At 38.4% G+C, this 24,991-nt stretch overlaps 1 protein-coding gene across 4 annotated transcripts in view; it reads right to left on the minus strand.

Annotated features, from left to right (window-relative positions):
- The window catches only part of sgsm2 (small G protein signaling modulator 2), a 94,704-nt gene that overhangs the window by 5,690 nt on the left and 64,023 nt on the right, over positions 1 to 24,991 (minus strand). For 2 of the 4 annotated variants that reach the window (XM_044118695.1, XM_044118697.1), the window contains 15 exons: positions 23,711 to 23,835; positions 23,525 to 23,592; positions 23,122 to 23,285; positions 22,055 to 22,187; positions 21,715 to 21,849; positions 16,823 to 16,997; positions 16,149 to 16,213; positions 14,814 to 14,959; positions 9,024 to 9,152; positions 8,753 to 8,935; positions 6,200 to 6,580; positions 5,276 to 5,400; positions 3,331 to 3,413; positions 3,039 to 3,148; positions 264 to 360 (listed from right to left, as the gene is read on the minus strand). In XM_044118695.1, coding sequence (XP_043974630.1) covers positions 264 to 360; positions 3,039 to 3,148; positions 3,331 to 3,413; positions 5,276 to 5,400; positions 6,200 to 6,580; positions 8,753 to 8,935; positions 9,024 to 9,152; positions 14,814 to 14,959; positions 16,149 to 16,213; positions 16,823 to 16,997; positions 21,715 to 21,849; positions 22,055 to 22,187; positions 23,122 to 23,285; positions 23,525 to 23,592; positions 23,711 to 23,835 — 2,119 coding nt within the window. The remainder of the gene's footprint in view (positions 1 to 263; positions 361 to 3,038; positions 3,149 to 3,330; positions 3,414 to 5,275; positions 5,401 to 6,199; positions 6,581 to 8,752; positions 8,936 to 9,023; positions 9,153 to 14,813; positions 14,960 to 16,148; positions 16,214 to 16,822; positions 16,998 to 21,714; positions 21,850 to 22,054; positions 22,188 to 23,121; positions 23,286 to 23,524; positions 23,593 to 23,710; positions 23,836 to 24,991) is intronic. The other 2 variants (XM_044118696.1, XM_044118698.1) reach the window with 2 other exon arrangements.

Consider the following 24,991-nt stretch of genomic DNA (forward strand, 5'->3'; position numbering starts at 1 on the left):
TTTCATACTGTCAGTTATAAAATACAGAGTCATAAAATATATTCCGCTTTTGATTAATTAATTCACAACACCTGATGCAAATGAAATAAAAACAAAAACAATGTGAGGGTTTATTTAAAGGGACTCCAAACATACCACTCCCTCGTGTGACCTTTGGTCCCAGTCAGACTCTTCATACAGTCTGTGTAATCATCTGGTTTCAGCTGTTCAGGAGAAGAGTCCACCTCAGTGAGCTAAAGCATGCAGTGAGGTGGAGCCTTTACCTCGTTTGAAGTCCAGCAGGAACCAGCGGTAGCAGAAGTAGAAGTGTGTGTAGTCTCCATTCTGCTGCATCAACTCAAACAGCTCAGAGTCCAGGATCTGACAGCAGGAGGGACAGCAGAGTTTACACACTGGATCTCATGGGAACACTAAAGTTACCCTGAAAAACTAACTTGATTACTTGATTTTTAAAGTAATCAAACTAATAAAGTTGTTTGACTACAAGTGAATAGTAGTTACATTCAAAAACTACTGGCAACAGCCTCCGCTGTCTCAACATAAAAATAAATTTGAAGCTAGATAGTTTAGCAGGTTTGATGACCTCTGCCCAGAGGAGAACTCTTTTAGTTCTCCTCAGGACAAGAACTAAAAGATTATATTCATGTTAAGAGATTAATAGTTTGTAAACACAGCAAATGCGCATTCAACTTCACTGCAGAAGGAACCAGACTTAAATACTGGTTGCCATGCTTACCCGCATTTATCTTCAGAATCAGAATTCCTTTAAATGTCATTGTACATGAATAAAGCACAATGAAATGTAAAAAATAGCAACTCTTGAAGAAACACAGAACAACTGGGATATTAAGAATAAATAAATTACTTACTTACCTAGGTAATTATTGAACTAATTAAACAAATAAATATGATCAGGTTTTAGATGGATTAGGTGTGTTCAAAGCGGCAACAGCTCTTGGGTAGAAACTGTTTTTCAGTCCGTTTGTTCTTGACTTTATTGCCCTGAAGCCCCTCCCTGAGAGCAGGAGTTAGAACTGCTCTCTTCCAGCTTATAGAATGGCCAATATTGATACTTTTTATAATGTAAATAACAAATAATACAAATTCTTCTGACCTCTAGGTGTTTTTGTTGGCTTCCTTTGAATTATTTTTATTAAAATCTAAGACAGAATTTGGTCAAAGTTTTAAAATTCTTTAATAATATGAGACTGTGACTGTGCTGTTGTTAGTTAATAAATCACATTACAGCTTAGCACCACAATACATTAAAGATCTGCTGTTGTTCTTTCAATCTTCCAGAACTCTCAGGTCTTCTGGTTCACGTCTGTTCAGCATCCCCAGAACCAGAACCAAACGAGGAAAAGCAGCTTTCAGCTTCTATACACAACAAATCTGGAGCTGAAACATTGAATGCCTTTATATCTAGACTAAAAATCCGCCTGCTACTTTTGAAACATTTGAAACATTTGAATGTTTCAAATGTTTACTTCTATAACTTGGTATTTTTGTGTTTTTATGATGTAAAGCACTTTGAAATGCCTTGTTGCTGAAATGTGCTGTATAAATACAATTTGCACAGTGACTTGAATAAGTGACTTTAATCTGGTGACTGGATTGGAAGTAGCAACATGATAGATTCAGTAACCACTGAAAGAAAGGTTAGACACTAACTAACAAGGTGCTGACACCAGAAGTTGAGTTTCAATTACAAATGTGCGACTTTGTGATATTCTGCTAATGTAGAAAAAATACAGTTTCATAATTGTGGCATTTTTATTAAATCAGAAATGCAATCGAAATCACATGAAAATAAGTTTGTTCACGTCATTAAAAAACATGCCACATCATTCTCCTACCACTTTCTGTTGTTGTATTTGTCTTTTCTGTCAGTAGTAAATCTGGTTGTTGATCACGACTTGTGTGAAAAAGTGCGTTGCAGTTTTGTGAAATGCAACAATTCTGATATGGCCTTTTTGACTGTACTAATCTGGTGTCATCTTTAGCTGACTCAAAATCTTTTTACTGAAAAATATGAGTTTCTCAAAATAGATATGGGGAGACATATGATGCAAAATCCACTTTTTTAAACCTTCAATACATTTTTGTGTACTTTGAATGTCTTGGAGTTAAAAAATGTGAAAATTAGGTTCAGGCTTTGTTTACCTCATTCATATTGTGGTAGCATTAATATTTTAATGCTATCTGACATGCCTGGACACTATAGTAAAATCATTCTGCATATTGTGGGTAGTTGGTATGGATGACACACAGTATTGTAATGCATTGTAATGCATTCATTTGAATATGTGACTCTTCAGTCTCGTTGTCTTCATTCTCCTGCTGTAGGTCAGATTATGACTCCAACATATAAGGTTGGATGAACAAGTCTTCTGTTGTTGACATTTTAATAAACTTAGGAATAAGAAGTTTCTCTGTTGGGAGATAATTGTATCGCTGCTATCAAACTACAAAAATGGTGGAGTGAAATGCTCTGTACCTTGGAAGGGGGTAGGGGACGAAATGTTTCATTCACATGAAAATAAGAAAAATGCAGCAAAACGAGTTGTTATAAAACACCTCAGAACAGTGGTAAAAGAGGGCTTTGTAGACCTACAATAACCAGGAAGCATTGCAAATCTACTTTATATAGACCATAACTGAATGATTTACATGTGAAACCATGTGAGTCATGATTTACATGATTAATTGTGTCAGTGACACTTTAAATAGAGTAGATCATGTGTTCATGATCTACTCTAGTATGACATGTCTAAAGTGGACATGTCATAAAGTATGACATGTCCACTTTAGTCATATTTATTTTCAGAATTCCAAATCGGCCTAGTATTACACATGAGACAATTCTCCCCAAGAATTGGGGTAAAATGACAAAAATAGTAAGTAAGTGATTTGGATAAGTAACTTTAATCTGATTACTGGACTGGAAATGACATTGCTTGCTACTGAAAAAAGGCGTTGTATACTAACAAGTTGATGTAATCACTGGTGAATACACACACAATCACAGTTCTCTTCACCTGGATCAGTGACCTCATGTTGGCAAAGTGTGTGTCCATGGCTCCACCATTAGGGAAGTTCTGACTCATCCTCTTCATCAGCTGAGTGAAGCAGCTGTATGCCAGGCTCTCTGAAACATACACAGGACAACATGCTACTGCAGCCTGCGCAGGTGCAAAACACACCATGAGTTCAAATGAAAGAGGAAATGAAAAACATGTCATCATCAGTAACAGCTGAGTCACATCATGTCAGTCTGATCTGTTCACACTGACAGCAACTATGAAGAATCTACAGAGAGCATCTTCTCACCATCGTCCAGGATGACCATGAGCGGCGCCAGCAGGTCACACATGCCCTGAACGTAGCCCATCTCTAGATGCTCCCACACGTAGCTGCAGGAAAACACACACGCACACATACACACACACGCACACATTACGTCACAAAATGCTGCTGACTTTTGACCCATCACTACAGAAGAAAACAGCGACACTGCATTTATAATATTCCATGGGAAATACGTATTATTAAAAGCTTGTATGTAGAAGGACTTAAAGCAGAGTAGTTCATCCTTTTAAATCATGTATATGGTTTAATTGTGTCAGTGACACTTTCAATAGAGTAGATCATGTGTTCATATGCAATTTTTGTATAGCACTGCAACAACATTTTACTTTATATTTAATATTACATTTTCATGCAACTTTGGAAATCCCAAAACATCTGAAAATATATTTTCATCTCCAAAATATTCCCACAAAACCAACTACAAGGTGGAACTTTTTGTTTCATGTTCAGATGTCCAGATCTTTTGGGAATATGACTCATGGCTTCCATGAGTAGAGCTGCACAAGTTGCCAATTGCCATTGCAGTCTATGGAATATATCTGTGGAATATAGTAATCACAAAGAATTGATTGGATGCTATATCTGTTAAGTGTTGGACATTGATAATACTTTTGTCATGGACTTGCTGCCCTTTATGACGACAAGCAACTATAAATGTGGAAAAGGAAGTGCTACAGCATATTGACTCAGCTGGGATGAAATCAAATACATCTATCAGTTCAATCCCAAACTCTTCAAACAAAAACTTCAAACAAAGTTTTTGTTTGAAGTTCAAGAGGCTTGAATAGTTTTTCACCACACATCAAAGAGGCTTACATTCCCTTGCATTTTAAACCAGGGGTCTACGACCTGCGGATCTTTAGATCTTCCACAATGGCTCTTAATAACTTTGACTAAACCAACCAACCAATGCTTTCAAATACAGATACATTTTCTAAAAAGGCAGGTTTTAGCAAATTTTCACTTTTCATTAATGTGTGAATTACATTTCCACAACAGAATGACACTAAGAGTACCAGTAATATTTTTGGATGTATTTTCTTGTCATTAGGCTGGAAACAATGTATTTCTGGGTTTGTTTTTGTTTTTGTTTTATTTACATCACTTTTAACAGATAACAGATATAGAGAAAAATGTTTCCACCCTCTGTTTTTCCAAATGTATTCTATTTTTTCTTTTTCGTAAAACCTAAAATAGAAATAAATTTTGGTTCTTTAAAAATGACAAGAAACCTTTAACCTATCCGTCCGTCCATCCATCCATCCATTTTCTGTTCACCCTTGTGAACGGGAGGGTTGCTCCAGCTATGTTCCAGGCAAGGGGCGGGGTCACCCTGCACAGGTCGCCAGTCTTTCACAGGGCAACACAGAGACATACCATTCACATACACTCACATCTAGGGAGAATTTAGAGAGACCAATTAACCTGACAGTCATGTTTTTGGACTGTGGGAGGAAGCCAGAGAACCCACGCATGCACAGGGAGAACACGCAAACTCCATGCAGAAAGACCCCGGGCTGGGAATCGAACCCAGGACCTTCTTGCTGCAAGGCAACAGCTCTACCAGCTGCGCCACTGTGCACCCCCAGCCTTTAACTTATAATCAAAAATTCTAGGTTGTCCTTTTTCAAAAGGTTGCAGCTCTAAATAACCTTTATTTGGATTAAAGGCAAAAATTGTTCTTTGGATTGCAAAGATTGCAGAATCCTGTTATAAACTCCAAGAAAATCAGAAAATGGCAACTAATTGCCTCTTAGATGTGAAAGCAGTTTATTTCATGCAAATATTTTTGCTGGATTTTGTGCTATCAGCTGGAATTTATTTTCCATTGAATGAAAATGCATGTCGTTAGAAGCACAGAAACCATTTGATTCTGCCTGCACCGTGAGGTCACAGCTGCTTCTACCTGCACATGATGTTGCGTAGTTTCTCCAGGTTGGCTGTGGTGAAGTAATAATAGTTGCGGTCACAACGCTGCACATCTTTGTCTATCCTGTGAAGGTTGAGGGCGACCAAGTCCAGAAGCTCGATCTGAACGGATAAACAATACAATCAGCATCATGGGGAGTCCTGGTTGTGCTCCACTCAGACGTGTCTGCTGGCCTGAATCAGCCGATTGGTGCTTGGTGAGTGGGGAAGCTGAAGATCTCAACTTTTTCTGACCAGTGAATGCACCATATCTAAGCAACAATCAAATTCTAGAGTTCAGTGTGGGTGGTGGGTAGACTGTATAGCGACTCCTCGCTCACAGAAGGTGAACCAATGTTGTTGCTATGAATGACTGCTGTGGACAGGAAGGCTAGAAAGCATTTTAAATGTTATATTTAGGTTCTGATACTCTAGCTGTGACAAAGTAACTGTGACTGGCTGGAATCAGTCAGAAATCTTCAGAAAACAGAGATCGGAAATCAGCCATAAAATCCTGATTGGTGTACAGCGTCATGTAAGGGCCATTGTACATAGAAGAAAAGATAGTAAATTTCAGCCAAAAAACTCAGAAATTTTTAGATGAATCTAATACATTTTCTCAGGCATTTCTGAGTTTGAAAAGTTTTAAATTTCCCTGAAAATTTCAAAAGCTTGAAAAGTTTTTTTCCTAGAAAATTTCCTAGAGTTTTTTTGGAAGAAATGTACTCCTTTTTTTCTGTTTACAATATCCCTAATAAACCATTATTAGGGCTATTGTCTTTGGTCTCTAGATATTGGTGTATCTAAAAACCAGCAGAATAAAATTAAAACAAAATATTAAATATACAAATTCTAATTCAGTTTTTTTTTCTTTTTGTACAGTCTGATTAAACAAATAGAAAAGGCTACATGATCTACGCACTGTGTAAGAGGAGAGCGAAGCTGAGATGGCCTCGGTGGCAACTCCACTCGTCACCAGTTTGTCCAGCTGACTGCAGAGCCTGTCCTCAGTAAAAGAGTCCTGACGCCCCCCTACTGGTGTCCTGCCTTCCTCCCTACCCCCACATTCTTCCTCAGTGCTCTGACCATCGTCTATGCTGGACAGGATCTGAGAGTGAGCAGAAGTCACAGAGTAGTTCCTGGAGGAAGGGAGACCTGAGTCGGGGGAGTCAAACTCTACCAGAGGACGCTCCTCTGGGGGCACAGCAGCAGGCGGGGCCAGGGTGGTCAAGATAGGAGTGCTGTCCTCGCCACTAGGGGTCTCCTGACTCCCTGCATCTGGCTCGTCCACAGACATGAAGACCTGAGAATGGAGGAGAGGTCGGAGAGCGTTATCTGATACAGGAAATATAAACCTGGGTTAAATGTTACTGTATCGTTTTTGGTGCTTGAATTCAGAACTATCTTTAGTCTGTGAAACCCCAAGTGTTTTCTTGGAAAAGCCACAAATTTCTTACATTTTTAAATATATACAGTATATTCAAAATACTGTGTATACTTTGCTGGGTATAATGGCGGAGAAAGCTGTAACTGTGCTAAATAGTCTTGACAGGTTCTTTTTCTGAACCAGCTGTAAGGAAGGAGCACAGAGAAAAATGGGAGATGTGAGCACCCCGTACACAAGGGTGATTGACAGTGTTAAGACCTTCCTGTCTTTGATGGGTTGTTTCTGTCTGAGCTGTGTATTTGTGCAGATGGCATCAGGATCACAGGGAGGAAGCAGAGGAGCTTGATTTTTTTTTCCATTGACTTTCAGTCTCTTATTTTACTGTCACCACATAGTAAAAAATCTTTTTAATATAAAGGCTTAGGTTATCTAGTTAAACAAAAAACCCACATTTTAAATGATTTCATGAATTAAAAAAGAAAATTGATTCAGGCTAAATAGAAATTTAATTATTATTTTGTTACAATTATGAATTAATGAATATTAACCGCAATTTGTGGTCAACTAGACTTTGAACCTAAATGTGTGGAGTCTGCGAAAATAAACTAAGTAGTAAGTTGTGTTAACTTTTTTATTAATTTTGTCAGACCTCTATGTTTGTGTATGATGTGTTTCTGCATGAGTGAGATGGAAGTGTGTTACATTTATTTGATTCTTGGCTGTTATCAAGACAAATGTTCATTTTACTGCAACTGACAGTTTGCAAAGATTGAGGATAATGCCCTGATCACATTAAATGTTTATCAGCAGAATTCATTGTGATGTTTAATAAAACTCATTATGAGATCAGAAAGTTTGTTCATGCCATTTGAAACAAGAATTTAAAATTATTCTACAGTAAAAGTACCAGTTATTTTAAATTGATATTGTGAGTAAAAATAATAGAGAAATGTGTGCTCTTTAACTTGGTGAGGGAAGTTTTTTCTTACATATTGTGAAATAATTATTTGGTTTAAATTGTAGCATATAGTTAAAACTCACAATACAATATTAATGAACTTAAAAAACAGTGTTTAGACAACTTGACTCTTGTTGTTAAATCAACTTCATGAACTTTAATTTCTGTGTTAAAACCAAAACAATTTTCTTGTTGACTTAAACTGCATTTGCAAAGCAGCAGCTGGACTAACCATTCTAGGCTTTTGATAGTCCTGTTTATTTATGACCTTTAAGTTATTTGACATGCTTGGGTGCGTGGGTAGTAGTTAGTAAGCATGTGAAGCTTGTAGCCAGCAGGTGTCACTGCTGCACTTTGTGTTATATAAGTATTTACTCTGTAAATTAATATCGGCTTATTTCTGTTGTACTTTAGACCACACATCCCCCATCTTCATCCTCTACATGGCTGCACTGCTGCTCTGTCTACTCAATAAAGATTAAGAAAAGGAAATCCATATTCAGTTTATGTCCTGATCAACATTCACACACAAATCAGTGACCAATGTGGCTTTATTGGTCACAGATGTAGTACACTCGCCACTGGTAGATACCAGCCTTGCAGTATTCAGTAGCTCTTCATCTACAAAACCACTTAAGAACCTTTTTACCAGCATTTTATTGAGAAGTAACTGTTATTATGAGCTCAGCAGATGTCCAGTTCCACCAGGTGTTTGCTAATTGATGCTGGCTAGTCTGAAGGAGCTGAGTGTTGCAGTTGTGGGAGAGAGCTGCTCTGTGAGGTAGAAGCTTGGAAACAGCTCTGAGGAGGAGTTGCATCTCAAAGGTGGGGCTAGGTCCACCCAGGTGTTGTGCACAGTGTTTGCTAATGGAGATTAAAGGATTTCTCAAACATGCATGAAAGAATCAAAGCAACACTCCAGGTATGTTGGTCATGAGGGAATTACATTATAACATGATGTAAAGCTAAAAAAAATTCAATTTTACATAATACTCCTGTCCATATGAGGTTACTTCACACAATGGCTGCCAATAAAATGATCTGTAGCCCAGATTCAAACCGATTCCATTTAATGAAAGCAGAGCTAAGCTGTCCCAGTAAGTGCTTTTCAGATGCAGCTGCCTGTTCACCTCATTACTGAGTGTAGAGTCTCTGTGAGCGAGCCTCAGGACGTGGCTGTCTATACTGCTGCCCGATGACAGCTTGGCAAAGATGGCAGACTGCATCTCCTTCTCTCTCTGCTTGACGATGACCTCACAGGCTTTCCACTCCCGCATTACCTGCTGGTAGCGCTCGCTGATCTTCGCATCAATCTCCATGAGGAAATAAAAAAATGAATAACTTAGAAGCCGACTTGCAAACTAAAGCTGTGACCTAGGAGTTGTGTCAGTGTTGCCGTACCTGGCTCATGTCCTTTTTGCTCATCCCGAACTTGTAGTGTCCTAGCAGGAAGGGCCACACCTCCTTCCTGATCTCATGCTGGACTCCTCCATAGTAAACCAGTCTGAGCAGCTCAAGCTCCTTGTAGTTCTGCAGATACACATGGGAAGGATAACAGACCCAAACGAAAGAAGAAATTCAAATTCAATTCAAATTAAAAAATACTTTATTAATCCCAAAGGGAAATTGAGGGTCTTGATTTAGATTCTTCAAAGAGTTATTGAAGATGGTGATGCTGGAAGGAAAGATCTTCTGCACTGAACCTGAAGAAGCCTCTGATAAAAGATACTCTGCCTTCCCAAGACAGTCTCTTGAAGAGGATGGTCAGGATTGTCCATCAATTTCTTGGTTTTATGAAGAATCCTTGCTTGCATTGTCATCTCCACAGGTTCCACAGTTATCTCCAGAACAGAACCAGCCATCTCTATCAGGCTGTTGAGAACCTTTTTATGTCCCTGGCTTTCAGCAGAAGAGATGGCGCTCTCGACAACAGACTTATAGAAGATCTGCAGCATCGTGCTGCAAACCTTGAAGGATCTTAGCTTCATCCTCTGTCCCTTCAGTGTTGCGTCTCCAGTCCAGTCTGTTGTCCAGATGAATCTGAAGGTATTTATTTTCCTCAACTACCTTCATGACGGAAAAAAGGTTTGATCCAATCCTGTTTTCCTGATATCAACAATCATCTCAAGACAACAGAAAGAAAAAGCCTACATGAAAGATGCAGCGGATCAATAACTGAGGGTGAGGAAGAGCGATGGGGAGCCGCACAGAGCCGCACATCCTTTATCCTGAAGATAAAGGATGCAGATATGAATTGAATAATGATGACTTTGTTGAAGCTGGTGAAAGATTACAGTTGATAGCTGTGATGGTATCACACTGTGATGGTAATGAGACTTCAGTTCACTGAATCTTATTACATTTTCATTAAAGTGGAGGAGAGAGTAGATAAGGTGGAGAGCATCCCACGCTTACAATTAACATGACTACATCAGCGCAGAGTGGCAAGGTTGGGATGGAAGAAGAAACATGTTGAACTGAGCAGTGAGAGAAGCTCATTTAGAAAGTTGGAGTAGGTGCAATGGTTATGTAACATAACTAACAGCATATGTCTGAGTCCAAAGCAGGAAATAGGGAAAAATAACAGAATATGAATAAGAGTTTTCACAGCACCACTGTTTAAATCACAAATATTATTCCTCAAGTTCAGATTTGAGTTGCTGATGAGTTTTATCTTTTTGCATTTTAAGTTTCCCCACACACACAAATCAGTGACCAATGTGGCTTTATTTATTGGTCACTGATTTATTTTTTAAATGTCAGAAATATTTATTTGTCAATTTTGAGTCGTCTGTTTCACTATTCTCACTATAACTTATGACAATAAACAAGTGAGATGTGAAAATTTTCAGTTGCATAATAATTCTGCACACTAATTGTTGCCCAATAGGCTTGCACATTAGATTTTGTCCTAAGAAAGCTAAAATCTCACTTTTACTTTCTTCAGTATTCAGGTTTGAGAGTTTATTAACATTTTGGATTGACTAAGAATGCTGTAGTTATTCAACAATAAAATGAATCCTCAAAACTACAACTTGTGTTAATAAATGTGCACAAAGTGTACAATAGGCATGTAATCAACAACAACAGAAGAAATAAATCTAAAATTGGGGCAGGAGTTGAAATCAGTGGATCATTTCAAATAGGTTAGTTTTGAATGTGCTAAAAACTAAAAGTATTGCTTTTGGATGAAAATATCAAACCAAAAATTTTCCAATTAGGTGATATTCCTTTTGAGAAGGTGGTAGTCGTAAAATACTTAGACCTTACCAGAAATGGCACAACATCATGGAATGAACAAATCAGCAGCATCAATACTGAGATGGGTAGAAGGTTAGCAATTATTAGACAACATACAGGACTACTGTCATTATAAGCTGTAAGGAAAATGGCTGAAGTCTTAACTATGTCTCAATTGTATTACTGTTTAATGTTTTGGTATAGTATCCATTTTCTTACACCTTTGTCCCTGGTGGGGTTAGGAGGGGTGCTGGTGTCTGTCTCCAGCAAATGTTTTGGGCGAGAGGCGGGGTCACTCTGGAAAGGTCGCCAGTCTGTTGCAGATTTGGTCTAATACAGAATATATTAACTTCAATTTATTCAAAATAGAGCAGCTTGCCTTGTGCTTTGTTGTCATTGCTTTACAATGACAGAGTATGCTTTCTAGAGTTTGAATACATGAAAAACTTTTAACAGTTGATAACCAAAACTGAAACACAACTGTCAAACTTTATTCAACTAAAAGTTTACAAAAAAGCCACATAAATTAGCTCTTTAGAATTTATCTAGGAAAATTCTGTAAAAAATACATTTAGTGATCATAAAGCTAAGATCACTTAATGTTTTCAAGGCTAGCAAAAATCCAAAGCAAAATTTAACTCCTCATCAGTAGAAGTTTCTCCATCACTGCACAGCGACTTCATGGGTTGATCATTGCATGGTTAGATCACAGGCATAACTTCCTGAAGGACTGGTGTGGCCATGTCTCCACCAACTTTGGACTTAGGGCAACAGTCCCCACCAATGTTTTCTGCACCTTTTTTTCTTTATGTGCCTGCATCTATGTGCGGACAGTAACTCTGCAGCAGCTTCACACTGTATTGAAAGCATTAACAACCAGTTAATGCTTTTAAAAGTTCCTTTGTAAAATGTAAATGGCTAGTAGATTGGACATCACTTGACTTACTGTGCGCTGCAGTGCACTATATGCTTTGCAATGAGTCAGGAATATCAGTGGTCAGGGGGAAATGACATAATCAAGCAAAGAATCTGAAAAAAGGGACACAATGTTTTAATATTAATTGTCAACACTACAATAGCAAGATAACAAGATCCAAAGGGATCATCACATCTTACAGGTCAGTAAAATGCTTCTATTAAAAAAGATATATAAAGTTAGTAAGGAATAGATTAGTTATACTAGCTTAACTTTTATCACTTTAACATGTACTTTTGCTGCGCAGTTCGGAGTATTTCAGTTCAATTAGCACAAACATAAGGCGACCCACATAGATTTTCTGATAGATAATCAGGAGCTAATCAATCACCAATACTGTTCTCGCTAATGATCGCAAAATGGGAATTAAAAAATATAAATCTGCAACAAACAGAATATTCTGTTTGATATTTTTACATACTTTTTTGTGTGGGAAATGTTTGTGGTTTTATAGTGTTAATTCCTGATGCACTTAAATTAATCTTTGCTCTGCAATCTGGGGCTGTTGTTGTTGTCTGTCAGTTTAACATCTGCGTGTGACGTTAAACTGACAGACTGAGAAAAAAATAATACAATCACCATTTTTCTAAATATTTTCCAGGACAAATAGCATCATTTGTTCGTACAACGTGGCAATATTCAGAGAAATCATCAAATAGGATGAAATATTTCATAAAACATAAAGAGACAAAGCTTGTTAAATTTTAAACCATTGCTCAGATAGTGACAATTAAATAAAATGAAATTACTGGCCAATATAAATGAGAAATTTGCTTTGGTCTCTCTTGAATTATTTTATAGAATCCAATAATATTGATAGTAACTCTACTCACCAAATGCCCCAAACAGACCCAAAAAAGATTTTCCATTTGTATTATTTTCTATAAAAATACATCATATTTCATCTGGCAAGCATTCAACAAATACAGTACAGACTTATTCCATAAATTAGAATATGACTGAAAAGTTATTTTGTTAGCAATTCCATCACTCCATTATTCCATTATTAATAGATTAATAACATTACTTTTGTTTGAACATATTTATATTTTGTAGTATGTTTAATACCTGCTAAAAGATTATGTTCAAAAGAGACTATTAATCTACCAAGGCCCTGATCATGACGTAAATCCTAATTTACTGACTAAGACTGCCTGGGATTCATATTTAAGTCTTTGCATTATTCCTAAGATTAATGCAAACAGCATAGCACTAAAGAACAGAATAGCACTAAAAAAAAAAGGGCCTTCCAGTGACTGTGAGGGCGCATTTAGTTGTGTTGAACAAACAAAACTGCAGTTGTGTTTGTTTAAATGCAGCAAACGCAGGTTCAGCTAAGCTGGATCCAACATTTGCTGAGCTCTATTTGTGTTGCAACAGAATTTGGAAAGTGTGCTGTTGAAAATTCAGATAAAACAGTTTTAGAAATATTATCAAAAAACTGCCAATCTAGGTCCCAATTATGAGGAGACACAGATGTTAAATAATAGTTTCATTTAGTGTACAGATCTTATTCATCCATCCACGCTTACCCCTGATGAGGGGTGCTGGTGCCAGGGCGGGGTCACCCTAGACAGGTCGCCAAAAATTTCCCTGCATATTTCTGTCTTTATTACCATGAATATGAGCTGTAAAACTCATTCTCACTGAATGAGAATGAGTTCAGTGAGAAGTCACTAATGCTGACTCCACTGCCAAGTTGATGCCAACTTCAACTTGGCAGTGGAGTCAGCATTTTAAATTCACACTGTAAAAAATGAATTTTGGGGGTTATCAAATTAACAAAAAAATATCATGTACTTTTAACTAAAACAAAAACGTGATACAATCATGTTGGAGAAACAAAAAATTCAACTACTTCACGTTTATGAAATTTAATCATGTTGAGATAACATGATTCATTATATTCAGACTGATATAATGCTGAAGCCAAGTGAAATCACGGGATATCACGCGAGTTCACGTGAGACAATCGCAATTTTGTCTCGACTTCAAGTTGACATAATGTGATTCAATTTAGTCAGATTCATTTCCCTCCGAAGAGGGTCTAGTGAGATCAGGGGATCACGAGAGATTATGAGACATAACTGTTTTGCACCTGGGAAAACTTCAAAGCGGTTTTAGTTGCACAATAAACTATAGATATTTGTTTTTCTCTGCAGGACACTATTGGCATTTAAGAACTGCACTGAAACAGTTCTTAAATTTCTTTCAGCATTTAAGAACTGTAAAAAAAGTCTTTATTTTTAAAAAAAGACTTTTTTTAAGAAAAGTCTTTGAATTAACGTAATTAAATCATGAAAAGGATTAGGACACGATTAAATAGCTTTCTTTCAGCATGAAGCATGTTTGTTGAGCAAACTTAATTTTCATGAGTTGGATCAACTTAATAAGTAGTGTGAAGGTATCATTGTAACATAAGTTGGTTTCTCCAGTGTTCTGTGGTGGTGCAGGGCTTTAGCACACTGCACGTTTGGAGGCCTTAGTCCTCGACGCAGATGTTGCAGGTTTGACTCCCGGTCCTGGCGACCTTTGCCGCATGTTCTCACCCTGTCTGCCTACTGTCTCAAAAAAATACGAGCCACTAGCGCCGCAAAAACTCTTCGGAGAAAAAAAAAAAGTTGGTTTTAACTAAATTGCCATTAATCTTAGTCAAGTAAATTATTTGGTCCAAAGCGTTGCAAATTAGTTGTGCTGGTTCTTTTAAATTACATTGGGTCCAACTATAGTAAATGAGTTGAATCAACCTAAATAAATTAAATTGAGCCAAAACATTTGCTTTAAATAGGCGTAACAGAATTACATGGTGCTGAAATAAAGCAAAGTAATCAGGTGGTAAACCTTTCCATGATTTTTTTATGTTCATCCAAAGAGATATTTTTTTCAGTACACCATCATGTGAATGTGAGAGGTGCAGAGATGTTTGAATGCAGTGACTGGGACAGATTTGCATTCCTTGAACTATCTGCACATACCTTGCAGTCTTTCTGGTACTTGCTCCACACCTCTTTGCTGAGACCTCCAGATGCCTCACAAGGTCTGTCTGGGGGTACGATGTTGTGGGTAACCATAGCTGACAGGTGTGTCCGCACCGTGGAAAGGTGTCGACAGTATGCAAGCCCTGATGGACAAGTGAGACACATGCACAAGTGCCCTAGCTGAGATCAGGAGGCAGAGATATTTGTGGCTCAAATGTTTTACAGTGTACCAATTTCATAACATGTTGAAAAATAAGTTGAGACTAGGGCTGTCATGATAACAAAATTTACTGGACGACAAATTGTCCCATAAGTTATTACAATAATATTGTGGTGTTGAGACAGTTTTCAAATATTAATAATGCAAGAACACATTCTCAAAAGTCAATAAACCTCAAATTCTAATGAACTAACCTAGCTAGGCTAGGTTAGTTAGCTGGCTAGTTAGCATAACAGATAAACTGTTTTTCTGTCATGGTGAGTTGTTTTTCCACAATTAGCACATTAAGTAGTGCATACACAAGGATGACTGACAGCACTGAGACACTCTGCTTTGATTGGTTGCTTCTGACTGAGCGATGCATATTTGCAGACTGCAATAGTAGCTCTTGGAGGAGGTGGAGGATCTTTGTCTCATAACAAACTGTCACAACATAGTGACCCTTCTGTTAAATATAGAACATGTTTTCATAAAGTTACATACGGCAGCTTTGAAGACAAATCAGACTCGGTTAAAATTGGTGTAGCAAGACAGATATTACAAAAGGGGAAAAAGTAAACCTTTTAAGTGAAGACTTAAACATAGAGGTCATATTATGAGATCAAACTTTAGAGGGCCCTCTCTCATGTTCATTCTGGAAGAGTTTAAACATTCAGCTTTTTCAAGTATAAACTTCATTATTACTTTGACAAGTTGCACCTGCACAATTACAAGCTTTATTTAATTGGCTTTTAAAATCAACTGTGCAGCAGCCTGGAAGTCAGATATGCAGAAGTCTCAAAACAGTCAGTGAGAGATTATGCCAATGCAAACAAACCGAGTGTTGTGTCAAGCCAGTTACAGAGATTGAATTTCTTTTTGCACAAGGCAATAGCCTATTCTGTTTTATGTAGACAACTGTATTACACGAAGAGCAAAGGACTGAATTAAATTCATTTGTTATGTAAGAAGGAAAATGAAAAAGGCATCAGATATCTGTGTTCACAGCAAATGAAAACAAAATGCTGGATGTGAAATTAGAATAAAGCTGTTTTACAAAATCCACTCGGAGAAAAAACAGATATAAAGAATGAGTTAGCAAAGCAAATGAGAGAAGAAGATATTGAACTTACATCCATAGAAGGCTCTGGAGACGATCTGCCGCTTCATGTTCTGACAGAGCATCTTCAGTGGAATTCTGGTGGACAGAAATCAGATTATTGTCACCATCTTTACTCCTCTCACTTTGTTCAAAAAGTTTACAAAGATCCTCTCATCAGATGTGACTCTGCCAAAAGTTGGAAACCTCACTGGGTTTTAGATTTTTTATGGATGTGCGCTTGGAAGTAGCTGGACCAGCTGAGTTCAATGATTTGGAGGGAGATGCAATACATTTGGCTTCATGGTGCATTATTTAAAGTCCTGACACGCTGAGAGCAACACAGAAAGAAAGGTTGGAAGTGGAGTGGCCATTTATCATATAATTCATAATTTATTTATTTTTACTAGTTTCCCTGCTGTTTGTTCCACGAGAACATCAATAAATATCAGTAAATTTGATTAAATTCAGCTGTGTGCAGATCAGTGATAAAAACACAATTTATTTTAAAGCAAACAGCAACTTGTTTCAAATAGAAATAATTTTCAAGAACAACATTTGTGTTTGTGGTTTTATGACTGCTGTGCAATACAGTTACCTAAAAAATAAATAATGGTTATTTAATCATAATTGTATTGTTATTACAATAGTTCCAAAAGATATGGTTATAAAATTGGAAATCCTAAAAGTTTTGATTTGGGTGCATACGTGTGAATGTCCGACGGCTGATGCAGGCAGGTGCAGCCAGCTGTGTAGTCAAATGACGAGTTGCTACCAGCTGTTGAGCAGGACTGGCACAGGAACTCTTGAGCAGTTACTTCAGTCTGTTGCCACGATGACGGACTACCTCCAAAACCTTGCATCTCCATCATCTCTCCGTGGTCTGCAAGGGGAGAAGACAGACAGACATCTCAGTGCTGGCTTGTGTTTCCTGCATCCACTTCACTCTGGCTCTGGATTCATGCCTTCTATATTATGACCTAGGTCCCTCAGCTCAACCACAAATACATCCGTCAATGTATTTTGGATAATTATGATAGGAAGAGATGAGAAGATGGATTAAAGTGGTGTAGAGAGGAAACCAAAAGTGAAAGGATGTGAAGCAGGAATGATGCTGTGGGAGAGACAGGTGGGGGCGTGGATGCTCAGATTCCATGCAGCTCACTCAGAGAGGGGGTGAGGGTGGTGGTGGTGGTGGGGGAGGGGGGGGGGGGACCGTAGAGTTCTAGGAGAGCAGGAGAGGGAATGAGGGAGCGAACAGTGGGAACGAGTCTCACAGTTAGAGCATGCAGGATGCACTAAGCCAGAGAAAAGACAAGACACACCAGAGGAAGTCTGCTCAGGAGCAAATGGCACTAACAGGCACACAAAGAGGAAGGCAAAACTGGAGAAAAAAAAAAATCAGGAAAACTTCAACATCAATTTAATGCTCTTCACCTTAATTCTTCAGGTTGGAGCTGATGACCTGTCATAAATATGAAGATGTGCTTTGGTTGTTCAATAACTCCCTCCTCCCTCCCCGCAAAAAATAAACAAATAAATAAAGAAAGAAAAGCAAACATAAAAAATATTTGAGAGAGACCAACATCTGGCCTCTCTCTTCTACTTTAGAGCTAGACGTGATCTATGGCTGGCTCAGTACTGCAACCCCGCTCACACAACCACTCCACGTCTGTACTACTGCGGAACCCCACAGGACCGGACTAGAGGGGATGGAGGAGGTGGAGGCAGGGGCAGGAGGGAGGGGTTCCAGGGGGCAGAGGGATCAGTGAAGAATTACAGTGAACAGCATCGCAGCAGACGACAGCACAAAGGAGAGACAAGCAAGGAGGTCAACAGACTCCAGAGACAAAAACGGAAGAGGCTAAGGGAGGGGGGCACTGTCATCACAAGTCTACACAATACACACTCCCCTTTATGCCATCAAAGTAATTACTCTAATAAAACAATAAACAAAATGATTTGGGTGCACATTTCCCATGCAAGAAATGCCAAGCACGAAGCCGCTGAGAATAGAAACAACTGAATGAAGGAAGAGGAATTACTCAAAAAAATAATAAAATAAAAAAATAGCACTACTTGGCAACATCTGTACAATCCCAACAGTGGTGAGAGGCAGGCCATGTGCAAAGAACTTTCTCATTATCTAACAAAATTGTGAAAAGAGTATCTAGCAATAAGTGACTTGTCCAAAACACTAGCAGGGGAATTGAGCATGTCTGAACAGATGGAAGCATGGGAGGTATATGTGTGGTGGTCTCTCTCCTAACAAAGCCTGTTTGAAGTGTTTCACAAATCTATATAAGTCCAACCTGCCATCTGAGTGGCATGGTTTAAGGACAGTAATAAACAGAGAGGTAAGACCGCTCTGATGCTGTTATGCTTTTAACAGCTTGCCTCAAAACAAATATAATAAAACAGAAAGAGGTAATCTGCTGTTGACTGAAGAGTATACCTGTTCTGTTGGAGTATCAGGGACAGTGGATCTCAAGTGTAAATGTTTTGGGCTCCTTTAACATGTGCAGTCTGAATCTCAATTATATTGAAGCTCAATTCTCACATTATCTAGGTTTCTATTAAAAATAAAATTGCACAAAATTGAGATAATGAAAGTAAACATGGAAACATGTCAACTTCTAAAAATAAAAAAAAACCCTCATGTTTTTTTTATCAAAAATTGTGGCGCTGGGATGAGGTGGTCTTTAAGCTATATTGAAATAGAACCCCGATGCTAAAGAAAGCTGTGAAACGGACCAAATTACAGAGAACATGGAGTGAATCTTCTCTTGGAAACAAACGGGAACAGAAGGTTTCCCTCGCTGTGCCGACAGCTGTTAGGAAAAGAAACCCATCTCATAATTCTCTAGCTTGCACAACAACAAACTTCAGCTGTCAAACAGATGACTTCATGTTTCACATTAGAGGAGTAGACAGTGAGTTTATTCTGATGACAAGTTAATAAGGAACTGTTGCTGCAAAGCAAGCCCAGATTAACATCTGTCCATCACCGTACTTGACACCTGAGACGTCTGATGAGTTTGCAGACTCCATGGTGTGACAATAAACAGATGACATAAATGTTGTCTTGCTCTCCAAAGATCAGGGTGTTTGGACATGGTGTTGCATGTTCTCCCTTTGCATGAGTCAATTCTTCAAGGTACTCTGACTTCCTTCCACTGTCCATTGTCATGTTAACTGCTCCTAATTGCTCCTGTATGTGTGTGTGCATGCGGGCGTGGGCGTGCGTGCGTATGTGTGTGTGTGTGTGTGTGGGAGGGGCAGGGGGGATGTTTGTGTGTGTGTGTGTATTTGTCTCCCTGTTTGTTTCCAAAGTGATGAATGGTTACCTGTTCAGGCTGCGACCCCCCCATCTCACCCATTATTAACTCTAAATAAGCACCAACCCCAGAATAGGTATTGGGCGTTATAGAGGTGTGAAAAGGTATGAAATTATTTATAATGGACTAATTTTTCTAAACAACAAAAAATATTTTTTACATTTTATCAGAGGTGTGTATTTTTTTTATCTGCTTATTACATTACTATAGACCATACTGACACTACAAGTGCAATAAATGAATATCAACAATCCGCCTGATGTTTTATACCTTTGATGCTCTTTTCTGGGTCAAGACGTGGTGTTCGAGGCTCCCATAGCAGCTGATGGGTGAGAGGCATGAATATAGCGCCACTATTTTTGAATCTGATTTCAGTGTTCATCTATTCACCACTCATACAGCCTTTTAATGTTTGCGCATCAATTGCCTATGGATACTAATGTGTAACATCACTATGCATAACTGTGTTTATTCCGTTACAATATAGCTAAATTTCCAGTTAATCAGCATAGACTTCCTAGATTTGTTGGAGAAGAGCAAAGCCTTTCTGGAACTTTGAATAGCTGTTTGATATTTTAAAACATGTCACATCTGATAATCTGATTATCTCTTTTGATACAGTCTCAATCCTTTATAAAACGAAGCTAAGCACAGCCTCATTTGACCAAACCCTAACAACAAGTGTGTAAGCTCCAGTACATTCAGTGAAGAAATCTGACATTTACGCTCAACTCTACAGCAGCTTCCAGTTCATTTAGTTGCTGTTGGAGTTTTTTAGGCCTGAGCCTCACACTGGTCAAATTCAAATTAAATGTCTTTTGCTGAAAGACATTTAATTTAATAAATTAAATTAATTAATACATTAAATACCATGCATTTAATTTATTTTGGAAGTTGCCCACAACTTTGATTTGGTTTTATTTACAAGTGAGAAAACCTGGTGGAATCTGTCAGTGGTGCATAGCTACTATTAGCAACACAGGCTAAAAACAATCTACATTCAGGACATTTAAACATTGCACAATTCTGTGTGGATGCATGCATCAATAAGATACAACCCATTCAAATGAGTGAGTCATTACTGTGGGAAAGTTAAACTTTTATATTAGCAGCAGACAACGTTAGTGGGAAATGTCTCTCTTTCTACACTGAAAATCAAACTTCAATGGAACCTTTATGTTTTTATTAAATGCATGCATTACTTGCATCGAAATACATAAACAAAGATTATTTAACATCAGATCAAGGTGGAGAGACATATTCCACAGATAAAATAAATATTAAACACATCAACATTGCTCCTAAATTAAACAAATTTCTAATGGGGCTGCTGAGACAGCATTTAAGCAAGATGTCAGCACCAAGTAAATGATAGCAAATTAGTTCTTAATCAAGTCATGGATTAAAAAAGCCTGAAAAGATCAGGTCATAAGTATTGAACAAATGAAGAAAAGTATCTTCAAAAAGGGATTAATCCCATTACTTCCAGTTAAGCTGGACTTTTAACCGTTTGATGGTGATAATTTTCTTTTCCGTGGTCAATGTCTCATATTTATTTACTTATTAAATAAAATTAAAATAGGGCTTTAAAAGCCTCTTTGCAGCTCTGTCTGGGCTGCTTGAACGCCAAGTAGTCAGTGAAACAATATTTGTTCTGAATGATTTGTGTAATGTATTGAGATATAATGTGTGTACATTGTCCCAGTTACCCATGATGTGTAACAATAGAGACACTGATGTGGGAATGAAGAAAATACATCAAATATGGGAAAAGGCACAACAAAATCAGCTAATCAGCTAATCATGGAGGTTCCTAAAATCTAATGATAAATTAAATACAGTTTAAAATGTCGACTTATACAGAAACTCCCTAAATCATTAACATACTTGTTTGTCATCTTTGTAAGAAAATCTTAATTCAATTAATTAAAAGTTCTACAAGAGAAAATAGGATCAGCTAAATTTGGTAGCAGCAGGTCAGATAGAGTTTCGGACCACATTTCTACTTCCTGATGTCCCTGATAGTTTGGTCAGACCTAGCCTTCTCTTCACTGCTGGGCTCAGCTTCAGGCAGCACACAGACAGGCAGGCAAAGCTGTGGCGGGGGGGAGGCTAGGAAGAGGAAGGAGGGAGGGTGGAAGAGGACACTGAGAGGTGGGAGGAGGAAGACGGAGGAGGGGAGGGAGAAGTCTGAAGCTGGAGTGAGGTCTAAGGGGTGGGGATGGGGCAGCAGGTTTGGTGGTGTGTTAAGGTGATAAAAACCTTTCAGGACATTAGGGTCTGTGAGGTTCCGCGAGCAGATCATTGAGATCATAGCATGGAGTCTATCTTCCTCTTCCTCATCATCATCCAGCGATGGTGCGCGGCTGCCCGTGGTGTGGTGGTAGTTTATAGTGACTGCTTGCACCAGCGAAACAACAGAGAATGGAATTAGAAAAGGGTTGCCCTACAAGCCTCGGAAAGAAACGACCTGACTTTACAGTAGCAAGCCACACACCTCAAACAGAGATAAGTGTTAGCAGCAGAAAGAACGGCTATACTTCATGAGCACGTCTGCCCTGGTAATGTTTTGCAGATAAGACGGTGTGTAGTGGTTACTCACTAGCATCGTATCGGTATCCTGGGTAGACAATGCGAAAGACGTAGTCAGCAGCTGTCTGCTCCTCGCCATTCCTGTCCTGCTCCATGAGGCGTGCTGCGCTGCTCCTCTTCCGCAACTTAGGGAACACTTTTCCCTTCAAAATAGAAGCAGATTTTAAAATCAGACTTAACCATCTGGATCACTGCAAGCCAGATGGTTTGGAATAGGCTAGAAAATCTATGCAGTTATAGACTTTTATTCTTCCACTGCCAAATCCCAGGCTAAGGTTATTTATCAGGCTCCTCTCCTGTGGAACCAGCTCCCAGTTTATGAGGCAGACACATAGTCTACTTTTAGAAGTAGACTTAAAATGCTCATTTTTGCTAAAGCTTACAATTAGACTGGCCTTTCTTATCATGATCTATATCTGTAGTTATGCTGATATAGGCTTAGGCTTCTAGAGGAAAAACTGATCACTTTTTCTCACTTTCGTCCTCTACTCTCCAATTTAACTATTTCCTGTCATTTCAGCTATTAACGTTTTGTTTTCTCAGTTATTTTTCTCTCTATAATAGCTACACCAGGTCTGGTGTTCTGATTGGCTGTTATTCCTTCCTGGAGGAGGGCATCAGCTGATATAATACTGCCATCAACTAATCATTCTCCCTCTCCTGCTATAAACTTTTTACTTAAATGGACATTGAAATAATCCTACATCAGTTCATTTGTTTATTCTTGTGTCTCTGCTCTGTTTTCTCAAACCTCCAGTTGGTTGTGTCAGATGGCCTAATTCCAGCCTTCTGCTGGAGGTTTCTTCCTTTTAATAGGGAGATTTTCCTTTCCACTGTCACTACATGCATATCCGGTAAGAATTATGGATGTAAAGTCAATGACTACATGCAATTTGTTGGGTTTCCTTTGATAGATCTTTTTAGTACTATTTTGGAGAATTACTGTACTGTATGATAACTAGGATCAACTGAAATATATGTGCAACTGAATTGTTTTTGTAAAGTTGCTTGAGACATTTGTTGTGAACTGGCGCTGTATAAATTAACTGAAAATGAATTGTTAATAATTGTTGTTACCTTGCCCTTCTGGGACCAGAGGGGAGGTTCCAGTTGACCTCGTGGTAGAAGTCCAGTTTCCAGACAGGAGAGGAAGGCCAGGAGGTGACCGCCGGGGGGAAAGTGCAGTGGCGGCCTCTGAATCCCATCCTGACTGACAAGTACCAGCGTCCCACCACAATCGGCTGCATCATGAAAATAAAACGTTCATACAGAAAAAGCATGGGATGAACTATAGAATGGGTTGTGTAGCACAGTTTGTCTCTGTTTCTGCAAGAGATGCAAATAAGCATTCATGAAATATAAAAGCCAGATTTTAAAGCTGCAGCAATTTGCACCTTAAGAGATTAATAGTCCAATCAGGCGACAGCGTTTAAAACACTATTATCTCAGTTCAAAAATAACTGACAATTTGTGTACTCACGCCGTTGATGACAGTGGATGCAAACAATCTGGCGCAGAGGAACAGTCAGTGCATAGTCCCAATAAATACTGAAAGTGAAAAACATGCTTTCAGGTTCAGAGGCAGTCGTTTTAGATCAGATCAGTTGCAACATGTCACTAAATGCTTCTCTTTTCTAAGAGCTGTGATTTCTGAGTTTGGCCCAACCTTTTCTCCAGGTCGCAGTCCCCCAGGGTACCATTGATGAGCTGGTTAGGTGTCCACTTTAGCGTGAGGTTATCCCCAGCTTGATGGAGTGACAAATAGCCCCGTAACACCTCCATGTCCTTTTTCTACCATTTCAGATGGAAGAAGGAGAGCTTAATGTTGAGATCAAAGTTCAAAGCTTTGGGGGGAATGCTGAGGTGCTTTGTCGAAAATGTTGTTTTTTAACAGAGTGCTGTAAAATGGTCACCCCATTAAGAGTTCCTCCTGCTTTTCATTTTTCTTCACCTTTAAATATTTCAAATCATCCTATTAATATTTACAGGCAATCATAAACTGAGGAAATAAAATTTTAGTTTTTAAAGGGGCAGTATTGTATATTTTGCAGCTACATAGTGACATTTTAAAGCACAATTAAGTAACTGTGTTAACTTTAGTTGTTAAAAAATGCTGTATATGTTAAATATGACTTAAATTTTTTTTTGTAACTTATTGAAATTGGGCCTCCATTTTTAAAAACTCTTGCTCTTTCTGAGGCGTCTTCAGGAAGTCATCAAAGCATGGCTCCTCTATCAATCCTGTAACAACATTTTTACCAGTGTCTCACTGGTAAAAATGTTTCACTGAGAAGTAGCTCCTATAATGAGCTCAGTTCCACCAGGTGTTTACTCATTGCTGCTGGCTAGTCTGAAAGAACGCAGTGGGAAAGTTGTGCTCTATGAGGCAGAAGCCTGGAAATTGCAGGTCTGAGGAGGACTTGTGCCTTGAAGGCAGGGCTAGGTCCACCCACATGTTATGCATAGCAGAATGGTTGCCTTGGCGATTAAAGAATTTCTCAAACAGGCCTGAAAGAATCAAAGCAACACTTCAGGCATGTTTTTGATCAGGGAATAACATCATAACATGATGTAAAGCTCAAAAAAGCAGATTTTATATAATTCTGCCTCTTTAAGCAATCAAATAAGCCACTCTGAGACCTGACTACAGTGGGACATGTAGAATCTGCCAAGAATCCAAAACAAAGCCACACACACTAATAATACATTGGCTGTCCTTTAGCTCTGATTACGGCATTACTTCAATAAGCTCATGTAGAAATGAAGGAAGACTTGGACCAATGCACAAATTCTTCTCTAGCACCACACAAATATTCTGAATAGGGTTAAGTCTGGACTCTGTGGTGACAATTCCATGGTAAAATAATTTCTCATGCTCCTTCAACCACTTTTGCACATTTTGAGCCACTAAGATTATGGAATAATTATATTTTAATATGCCTATTCC

This window comes from Gambusia affinis, linkage group LG06, assembly GCF_019740435.1.
Source record: "Gambusia affinis linkage group LG06, SWU_Gaff_1.0, whole genome shotgun sequence".
Lineage (NCBI taxonomy): Eukaryota > Metazoa > Chordata > Actinopteri > Cyprinodontiformes > Poeciliidae > Gambusia > Gambusia affinis.